Genomic DNA, 10,520 nt, shown 5'->3' with positions numbered 1-10,520 from the left:
TTTTCAAACAAATCTGTCTGTTTTGAGTTCTCCACGTGTCTTGACTAATGAGCTAGTTGAGAAATGTGACTTCAAGCTCTTATAGGAGCAGCTGTGGAGTCTATTACCAGAAATAATGTTTAAACATATGTTTTACAGATCCGTCTTTTAGAAAACCTATTGATCATTCTTTATTTGGGTGAATGTATATTCACCTACATCTTGGTGAAATGTCAGTCTTTTACTTGTGTGTGTGTGTGTGTGTGTGTGTGCTGGTATATATGGTTTATGAGGACACATGTGTATAATGACATGGGTACTACAACGTAAACATGGTTTATGAGGACACTTCCTGAGTCCCCGTAAAACAAAAGGCTTAAAAAACATACAAAACGGTGTTTTATGAAATTCAAAAATTGCCAGTAGTTTCCTGTGAGGGGTAGGGTTGGTGTAGGGCAATAGCATATCCAGTTTGTACAGTATAAAAACCATTACGCCTATGGCGAGTCCCCGTAAACCACAAATGCAAGTATGTGTGTGCGTGTACAATTGAAAAATATATATATTTTATAGCAATTCTATATATACATACGCAAACACATAAAAGTGAAGGTTTTTGTTTTAACAACAGTAGAGGGCAGTCATACACCTGAGTGCCTTTAAATACACCTCTGCCAATTATCTGAAATTCTTGTCATTGTCTGTATTGCAAGTTATTAAACATGTTATTAGGTTATTATACACACCTTATGCATTGTGTCCTTAAATCCTCGTATATTTTCCTGTACTTTTAGACATGTCATTTTGTTTATTTTATTTTTTTTTAGAAACTACCACCTTGGTATTCTTTGGTGTAAATATCATGTTAAATATATCAATTATATAAAATATGCTAATCATAAAGCACATGATATCATCACCTTACTATAGTACTTTGTGATAAGCTGATAAATGAAATGAATTTTCATACAAAAATAAAATTGTTGTCATATTTCGTGTTTGTAAGCTTGTATTTGCATGCATATATTAATTTTCACGTGCCTGCCAGTACTACAAACCGTGCTCCCGTTGTTATTTAGTAGGATAATTAAACAATGCTAAAGTAACAAAACTTTATATGATTTTGCATGTAATTGCGAGTAGTTGCTGCAGACCATCTAATGCAGGTCTTAATGTTGTTTTACAGATTGTAATGTATTGGCATCATGCATGAAAAGGACGCTACCATAGGACAGAAGATGAGGGGGTGAACAGGGTGGGCGTTAGGACCCCGCCGCATCCTCAGCAGCAGGGTTTCCTCCGAGTGTGTGTGTGTGATTGAGCTCTTCACTGCAGGACACATTCAGATCCCAGTATCATCCGGGCTGCACACATCAACGCCCTCTCTGTCTGTGGATTTGGACTTTTTATACTGAGCGTCAGCAAGGACAGCAGGCGTTTAAATGCCATTTATATATAGCACAAAAAGTTCTTTTCATTTTTTAAATTTTTCTCTGAATTTTGGGATTCTTTTTTGTTTTTGATGATCACTTTTAATACATGGAAATGATCTGACCATGGCATAAGTGTTTTTCAGATGCACTTTGTTCATAAGAAGAATCTCCGTAGCGTTATTATCGCTGGATATATAAATGAATGAATTGTCAGAGATGCTGCTGTCCAGGGATTTCTGCGCGCTCTTGATGCGGGATCGGAAGGAATGCGAGGCGCGCGGTGAAGTGGAGCGGGTTCGAACCCGAGAGCGTCTGGACGCGACTGTCGCGGGTCTGACCGAGCTGGAGTATCTGAGACAGAGACAGGAGCTGCTGGTCAGGAGTGTGTTGAACTGTCAGGAGCTCGCGGGAGAGGACAAACCCTGCCTTACAGTGGAGGACAGCTATCTGAACACTGAAGAGAAACTTCTGGAGGAGAATATTTTATTGCTTAGAAAACAATTGGTGAGTAACGGAAACTGATTTTTTTTTTTAAATTATTATTATTGTTGGAAGTAGTTCATATGTAGTGCAACCTTTCTCTTGCCTACATTTCTGAAGAAAAAAAATGCATTACTTTTTTTTTTCATTTTTTATAATAGTTTTTAATGCTATTACTTTTGTATATACAATACAAAATTTCATGTACGATTGTATTTGCATGGTATTCCAAGGTACTTACAAAAATACCATGGTACTACCAGGGTACGTGTCCATTTTGTAAGTGATGATAATCCCACAGTACTATAGTATGTATGAAAGAGGCATAGTATAACCATGGTACCACCACTGTACATTTTTGCAAGGGAGGGCTCATAACTAAACTGAGAATAAAAATGTAAGAATTTGTATGATTTTAAATGCAATTAAAAAAGAAAACATTTTATATTGTGACTTCAGAATGGCATTGAGAATTTTCATATATTTTTTTTTTTTATGGGCCTAAAGACTTTTTATGGACCTAATTTCACATTTAGTTGTATCAAACTAAATTAAAATCTAAAATCTATTTGAATTTTAGAATAGTAGAAAATAATAGTATATGAATAATGCAATTTAATTATTTTATTTTTTTTGCCTTTGCGGTCATATGGTGATTATAGCTCAGACCCTATACTCATTAGAATGACATTAAAGCAGAAAGAGAACCATTTAAATCAAACTTCCTGGAAGCAGTAGAACATCCCTGAGTTTCTAATGCAAGTCTAGGAGGGGGTCCGACTGGCCTGAATGAGATTAGTTGATGGGTTTCGATGGAAATGAACTTTTTACAAGCCCAGCTCAAGCCCCCTGCTGTCTTTAGAGGATGACCAAGATTCAATTTAACAGTTGGGCCAAAGACACCTGGTTCCACTTGAGGTATTTCCAAACATTTCCATTATTGTAACCCTACGGGTCCACGCATTGTGGTTAATGTATTTAATACAGAAAAGAATTACAAGGTTTGGATTTGTTTCCTGGCTTTGCTAAAGCCTCAGACATGTACGCTAGTGGCTTGAGTCTTCCCCATAATTACACTTGTTTATCTTGAGGTCAGTTTGTTTGCTGGCCTCACACCCAGAACTACATTAAAGTTAATGGTAATTTGTGGATCATATAATGACTTATGTCCTTATGATGTCGCAATAACAAACAACCAGTCCTCTGTGGTCTTTGACTAAGCTTAACTGAATGAATTGAGTATAAACCAGAAATGTAGACACTGTCGTCCCAAACCCAGGCCCAGGCCATCAACAGTGGTCTGGGGTTAATTTGATGCTGTTTCAAAATAACCGTTGATGTGCTCTGCAAATGGCACTTTGTGTATAAATGGTCTGCACATCCCAGCATACTGAGAGCTCAGGGCCCATAAATCACTCGCAAGCCCGCCTGTCACGACCAGGCTTTTTTACAGCCTCGGTCTGCAGCAGAGGAAACGCCATTCCACTGCTCCATATAGCCTGGAATCTGCACTGCATTACTTCCCCTGTCAGCAAACAGCAGTTAAAATTTGCAGCAGATAACATGCCTCTGATTACAGGTCATTTGAAGTAATGTCCATCTGCTTAGAAGGGGCTACATTTTTCTCAGTCTGCCGTTTCACCACGCTTAATTTGGAATGCAGCACATGATACGGGTGTTGTCAGATGCATCCAATTGCTCTCAAGCAGTGTGTCAAAGTCGAACGGTTATTCCCATACGAGGTGTGACTCTAATTTAGTTCATTACATCTGTCTGTTCAGTGCCGTGAGGCCACCGGCATTGAGAAATGCATTGTGAAATGCAATTGTTTCCAGATTGTTGTTTTGGGCTGCAGGGCAAATCTTCTAAATGAAAAGGCAATCTTAGCAATTATGATGCTGCTAAACTACTAGACATGCATGAAACATCTAACATCTTTCCAAAATGTATTGTTTCTTTATAGAACTGCCTCAGGAGGCGAGATGCAGGTTTGATCAACCAGCTCCAGGAATTAGACAGACAGATAAGTGACCTGCGGTTGGACACGGAAACTTCGCATGAACATGTGGAAACGGACAGCCGGCCAAGTTCAGGTTAGTATCTGTTGTGAAGCATAACACTTTGAGAGACACTGCATGTTTGATCATCAAAACAATCTAAGCAGTCAGCGTAGGCAGAAAGGATTTCCAATAAAACTGATTCACAAGTACCGAAAAACATTTTTAATGATTGTTAATCTTCAACAACCACCCGAGGGAGGTAATCAGACGTCCTGTTCAAATTATATCACTTTGCACAAGACTACTTTATGTGCTTTGGGCCTGTAGTAGCTTGTGTACCTGCAAGCCCTAATGTCTGTTGGAAACTGCTTAGCTGTTTTGCTTAAGCACTAATTTGGTAATACGAACAATCTGCACCCTGTGCTAGAGGCCTGCTGCAGCTCCATTGGTTTACATTCCAAATATGAGAGGTCATTTTAGTGCTGGGACTGACTGCACTTTTGTTGGAGGAAGGTTATATAAAGTGGAGATTGATTACACGTGTGTATGCTCCTCTCTGAAAGTCTCGATTGTTAAAGTGGCCTTATAACTGCTTCTAATGTGAAAATGGAGTTCTTCAGTCTTTGAGTTGGAATTATTTTCTTCACAGCCCAAAGGCGGACTTTTGTTTTATGCGAATGGCTCAGTTTGTTTGCTGGCCTCACACCCAGAACTACATTAAAGTTAATGGTAATTTGTGGATCATATAATGACTTATGTCCTTATGATGTCGCAATAACAAACAACCAGTCCTCTGTGGTCTTTGACTAAGCTTAACTGAATGAATTGAGTATAAACCAGAAATGTAGACACTGTCGTCCCAAACCCAGGCCCAGGCCATCAACAGTGGTCTGGGGTTAATTTGATGCTGTTTCAAAATAACCGTTGATGTGCTCTGCAAATGGCACTTTGTGTATAAATGGTCTGCACATCCCAGCATACTGAGAGCTCAGGGCCCATAAATCACTCGCAAGCCCGCCTGTCACGACCAGGCTTTTTTACAGCCTCGGTCTGCAGCAGAGGAAACGCCATTCCACTGCTCCATATAGCCTGGAATCTGCACTGCATTACTTCCCCTGTCAGCAAACAGCAGTTAAAATTTGCAGCAGATAACATGCCTCTGATTACAGGTCATTTGAAGTAATGTCCATCTGCTTAGAAGGGGCTACATTTTTCTCAGTCTGCCGTTTCACCACGCTTAATTTGGAATGCAGCACATGATACGGGTGTTGTCAGATGCATCCAATTGCTCTCAAGCAGTGTGTCAAAGTCGAACGGTTATTCCCATACGAGGTGTGACTCTAATTTAGTTCATTACATCTGTCTGTTCAGTGCCGTGAGGCCACCGGCATTGAGAAATGCATTGTGAAATGCAATTGTTTCCAGATTGTTGTTTTGGGCTGCAGGGCAAATCTTCTAAATGAAAAGGCAATCTTAGCAATTATGATGCTGCTAAACTACTAGACATGCATGAAACATCTAACATCTTTCCAAAATGTATTGTTTCTTTATAGAACTGCCTCAGGAGGCGAGATGCAGGTTTGATCAACCAGCTCCAGGAATTAGACAGACAGATAAGTGACCTGCGGTTGGACACGGAAACTTCGCATGAACATGTGGAAACGGACAGCCGGCCAAGTTCAGGTTAGTATCTGTTGTGAAGCATAACACTTTGAGAGACACTGCATGTTTGATCATCAAAACAATCTAAGCAGTCAGCGTAGGCAGAAAGGATTTCCAATAAAACTGATTCACAAGTACCGAAAAACATTTTTAATGATTGTTAATCTTCAACAACCACCCGAGGGAGGTAATCAGACGTCCTGTTCAAATTATATCACTTTGCACAAGACTACTTTATGTGCTTTGGGCCTGTAGTAGCTTGTGTACCTGCAAGCCCTAATGTCTGTTGGAAACTGCTTAGCTGTTTTGCTTAAGCACTAATTTGGTAATACGAACAATCTGCACCCTGTGCTAGAGGCCTGCTGCAGCTCCATTGGTTTACATTCCAAATATGAGAGGTCATTTTAGTGCTGGGACTGACTGCACTTTTGTTGGAGGAAGGTTATATAAAGTGGAGATTGATTACACGTGTGTATGCTCCTCTCTGAAAGTCTCGATTGTTAAAGTGGCCTTATAACTGCTTCTAATGTGAAAATGGAGTTCTTCAGTCTTTGAGTTGGAATTATTTTCTTCACAGCCCAAAGGCGGACTTTTGTTTTATGCGAATGGCTATATTTTGGTGTTGTTTGTAGTAGTTGTAATGGGTTTATTCCTTACTTCACCATTTTAATGCTAATATCAATTGTGATGTATGGAGATCTGGTTCCTAGCTCTGTTTCCTCTTGCGAATGGATACCTTCCAGGAAGCTACATTATTCAAATTGTAATTGGAAGTAGGTTCCAAAAGAGAGCTCAGTTAAGAGTGGAAAAGTACAGTCTTTGCATTGTCACCTCATTCCTGAAGATTTAAAATTAATGTGTTAATCTCTCGCCCTCTCTCTCCCAGGCTTTTACGACCTAAGCGACGGTGCTTCAGGATCCCTCTCTAATTCCTCCAACTCTGTCTTCAGCGAGTGTTTGTCCAGTTGTCGTTCCACCACCTGCCTGTGCACCCCCCTCGACACCTCGCTCTGTGCCTCCGAGGGAAGGCTTAAGCCTGCAGGTGAGAGTCTTCTTGTGACGGTTTGAGGTTTCTGGGTCATTCCGACTGGTCTTACCCATCAGCACTGTTCCATGTAGTCTTGAAACGCTGTTCTCTTCTTTAGCTTTGTTAACCAAATGCAGAACTATTTACTTAATGGTGATTTATTCATCTGGCTTAAAAGCTGGTGTCACAAAGAAAGGCCGCTTTGTTCGTATGTTTTTAGTTTCTTCAAATGACATCAATTTTTGTGTTGCATTACTCTTAGCAGAAAGCATTCTGTAATCACTTAAGCTTGACTGAGCAAATAGAGGTGAAACGAGAGAAGTTTGGTCCCAGACAAAGATTGAAACAGTTTCACAGCCCTGCTGATGGCTATCCCAGCCACACCTATAAGCTAGCAACAAAAGGCTCATTAGCACATGAAAACTAATCAACCACCCACCCAGCTAAGCACTAGAACTCTAGGAATCAGAAATAATCTGCTCTCACAGGGCATGATATCACGAAATTAGCCGTTAAAGTAATCTGACATTGTCTTTTCTTGTAGTATTAACTGTTGTGTCCTCTGGGATTTACAGATGAGGTGGGCAGTTGTGCTGAGTGTGATTGCCATTGCGAAGACTCGAGTTCTGGAACAGTCCGCCGGTCTCTTTCTGCATCCTACTCCCCTTCCCCGGATGGCTCCTGCGATGGCCTGTCCAAGTGCCACTGTGACCTCATTGCCAAAAATGGTAATGATGTTTACCGGTACCCCAGCCCTCTCCATGCGGTGGCTGTCCAGAGCCCCATCTTCTTTCAATCCATGACTAGTCACCTAAAGGACGATTGTAACTTCTCCAAGCCTGGTGAAGCATCGAGTGATGAACAGAAACCTGAGCAGGTTGTGGGCAACCAGAATTCATCTTGGCATGCCTCTCAAACACTCCCAAACAAAAAACTGGATAGTTATATCTTTGGGCTTCTTCAGAGGAGGGCGCAACCCTTGAGGACCAACAAACCCAGAACAAGCATCAACACTGACCCCTCCAAGAGCATTTTAAGGCAGGCTAGTCTTTGTTCACGGGCCCCTGCTGCTGTCCAGGCACAGCAAAGGAGTTCTGAACTCAAGCCTAACTGGCAGACGTGTTTACAAGATGCATCAGCAACTAGCACTGAGCCAAGCACAGCTTCACCCCAAAGACAGTGGTCTGCTGAGTCCAAGGGAGGAACCCTACAAAACGGAGCATACTTTTCTCCAAGTCAACCACAGAATGGTTTCACAACCACCATTGATAATAACACTAGTTGCATCTTGAAGAAGAAAGTTTCTGGAGCCACTAAAGGCCAGCCGTTAAGTGTTGCATCGAAGAACTGCCAGGATTTAGGCAGCCCAAATGCAGTTTCCTCTCCCAAATTCAACAAGCATTCTTATTACATTGTGGAGGACAACAAATCTGGACAGGCAATGAAGGCAAGTCCTCTTATGAGGAGTCCTAAGGCTCAGGCTCCAGCAAGTTGCAGTAAAGATGCCGAACAGCTGGCTCCAGAGTTGCTCAGCCTTGGTTCTTCTTCACAAAGTCAAGATGAGGGAGGTCAACTGGTCAGTGCCCAGTACATCCCTGCTCAGAAACAGAATATAAATCTCCGCAAGGGTGGCACCAAGAACATCAAGATTGTCAAAGTGAAAAATTCCACCAGTGCCAAAAGTAGACCTCAAGTTTCCGAGCATGTTTCCGAGACTGTTCGTGACAAGCATCGGACAGGATCTAGGCGGTCTCGACAAGTGGACGACGTCCACCACTTGCACAGATCCTCCAAGAAGGCCTCCACAAAAGCCAAGAGAATTCCAGCCTCCATCCCTGAAGGACGAATCTTGGAGAAGCACACCAGTTCCACAGGGGGTCGATCTTCTGCCCAGAGACACCACGGACATCACCGACATCATGAGGCAGTGTTGGCCAAACCCAAGTACAAGCGCAACGACTACCACCGGCGGGCAAGGGGTCTCCACGAAATCCCATATGAGGAGGCTTTCAAGAGGGCTCACCGCAGGCAAAAACGCGAAATGCTGGGCCACATGTCAGCCATGTACTTGCCGTCTAACGCACACTACACCAGCCCCTACGCCTATGTGGGCAGTGACTCTGAATATTCAGCAGAGTGTGCCTCCCTTTTCCATTCCACCATTCTGGACACAAGTGAAGATGAGCGCAGTAACTATACCACCAACTGTTTTGGGGACAGCGAGTCGAGCGCTAGCGAGGCGGACTATGTAGCTGAGAGCAGCACTAGCAGTGACTCTGAGGGAAGTGCAGGGGTCAATTGGCCCCAATTCAACCAGGCGGGTACAGAATCCCACGGAATGACGTCAGCACAGGCGAAGGCATTTGTCAAAATCAAGGCTTCCCACAACTTGAAGAAGAAAATCTTACGTTTCCGATCAGGCTCGTTAAAACTCATGACCACAGTGTGAGAGACTTGAGGAACACTGAGATCAGTTAGGATGCAGCCGATCAAATTGGCTTCTCTCCCTTATCACACAATCAAGTGCCTAGACAGAAATCAGCTGCATGGCCTAAAACTGCCTGTCGGTCAGCTGGGAACTCAAGTTCTGTCCAGCACAATGCCTTCCCCTGCACTTTTTACCCCCTTGATGTCATTGTCTGTAGCCTTTTTTACTTTTTTTTTTTTGTATTTATTATAAATTTAGCTTTTGCCATGATGCGTCTGCATAGCAAGTACTATGTAAATGCATTGTTCATACATGGTTTACTTTTTTTTAAAGATATTTATAACTTAATATATTTGGTTAGCCATACATGGGAATGGAATAGGAAGTATGACTGAGCTGAAGCAGTGTATTACAGACGCAGTCCGTCTGAGAAGTGTCCAGTGCTACCAAGACTAGTTCACCTGCTGATTGTTAAGGGCTTTTGTTAAATGCACATTAAATATGCATGAGCAACAGCTTTCACCATTTACCTTATTAGCTGTAAATTACCCTTTTGTAAAATAAATGTTAATGTATGTTGATTTCTTGTGTCCTTATATTCTTTATTAAATCCCATTGTTAAAATCATTCAGTGTCTTTGTTTATTTGATGATTGTGGCTGGTTTTCTATGTACTTTTGAGTATTTAACCATGTTAAATTGGCATCACATCACATGTACTAAACAACCCATTTCTGTTTATTCTTATGGCCTGGATTTGAATCTTCTGATGTCAAGGGCATGTTAAACCACCCCAAACCACTTTTCAGAGCACATAGCAGTTAAATGTGCCATCTACTTTTAGTCTCTGCATGCATTTAGCAAACAAACAATTCAAGTTCTTCCTCCATGCCATCTCTCCATGCCATGCCAGCAAACTCATGGCAGTGTCAGCAGTGCAGTAGGTCTCCTCTGGCACTAAAGAACATAATGAAAACGTGAGGATCAGATGTTGCATTTATTTTTGATTTGAATGCATTTTTGCAATAGACATCTCGGCTGTTGCTCAGATGACCTGGAGAGAAAAATAGATTAAACATAGAGGACAGATATCAGAAAATGTTCCTTAAAGCTGAATATTTAGTGCAAGACAAAAGTTTGAACAAGTAAACCTGTTGAACTCAAGACTGCTGTCCTTAAATGAGTATCTGACCTTTCGTATTTGGCTTGTGTCCCTCACAGTCACATTGGAGAGATTTCCCCTTCTGTTTCCAGAATCTAGCAGAGATGGCCTCCTGGAATAGGTCTGGCTTTTTAAAGCACAGTGCGTCTGTTTAGATTACCGCAGCTGTGGTAATCTCTTCTCCTGGCATTTAAGAGCACATGGCTTTTCCTGCCTGGTTACAAGATGTTTCTTTATCCGTGCTAAGACCACAAAATCTCGTAATCGGAGTCTGTTAGATGATAGCTTATTTAGCATGCACGATAACCATAGATATCCAACATAAAGGACGAAAATGTGTAGGAAATTCA

The 10,520-nt window shown here is 41.7% G+C and overlaps 1 protein-coding gene across 1 annotated transcript; it reads left to right on the top strand.

Annotated features, from left to right (window-relative positions):
* The first annotated feature begins 1,329 nt into the window (after positions 1-1,329).
* dact1 (dishevelled-binding antagonist of beta-catenin 1) lies at positions 1,330-9,624 on the top strand. The gene is made up of 4 exons (XM_016274037.1): positions 1,330-1,916; positions 3,856-3,985; positions 6,441-6,596; positions 7,157-9,624. The coding sequence occupies exons 1-4, from the start codon at positions 1,611-1,613 to the stop codon at positions 9,028-9,030; spliced, it is 2,466 nt and encodes an 821-aa protein (XP_016129523.1). The 5' UTR covers positions 1,330-1,610; the 3' UTR covers positions 9,031-9,624.
* Positions 9,625-10,520: the final 896 nt, after the last annotated feature.

The sequence above is a fragment of the Sinocyclocheilus grahami genome, unplaced genomic scaffold, assembly GCF_001515645.1.
Source record: "Sinocyclocheilus grahami isolate Dianchi unplaced genomic scaffold, SAMN03320097.WGS_v1.1 scaffold84.1, whole genome shotgun sequence".
Taxonomy (NCBI): Eukaryota; Metazoa; Chordata; class Actinopteri; order Cypriniformes; family Cyprinidae; genus Sinocyclocheilus; species Sinocyclocheilus grahami.
This window is presented reverse-complemented; position numbering and strand designations above follow the sequence as displayed.

Coding starts and splice junctions, on each gene's coding strand:
- dact1 (XM_016274037.1), top strand. CDS start 1,611: ATGAATGAATTGTCAGAGATGCTGCTGTCCAGGGATTTCTGCGCGCTC. Junction 3,986..6,440: donor GGACAGCCGGCCAAGTTCAG/GTTAGTATCTGT, acceptor TCTCTCTCCCAG/GCTTTTACGACCTAAGCGAC. Junction 6,597..7,156: donor GGGAAGGCTTAAGCCTGCAG/GTGAGAGTCTTC, acceptor TGGGATTTACAG/ATGAGGTGGGCAGTTGTGCT.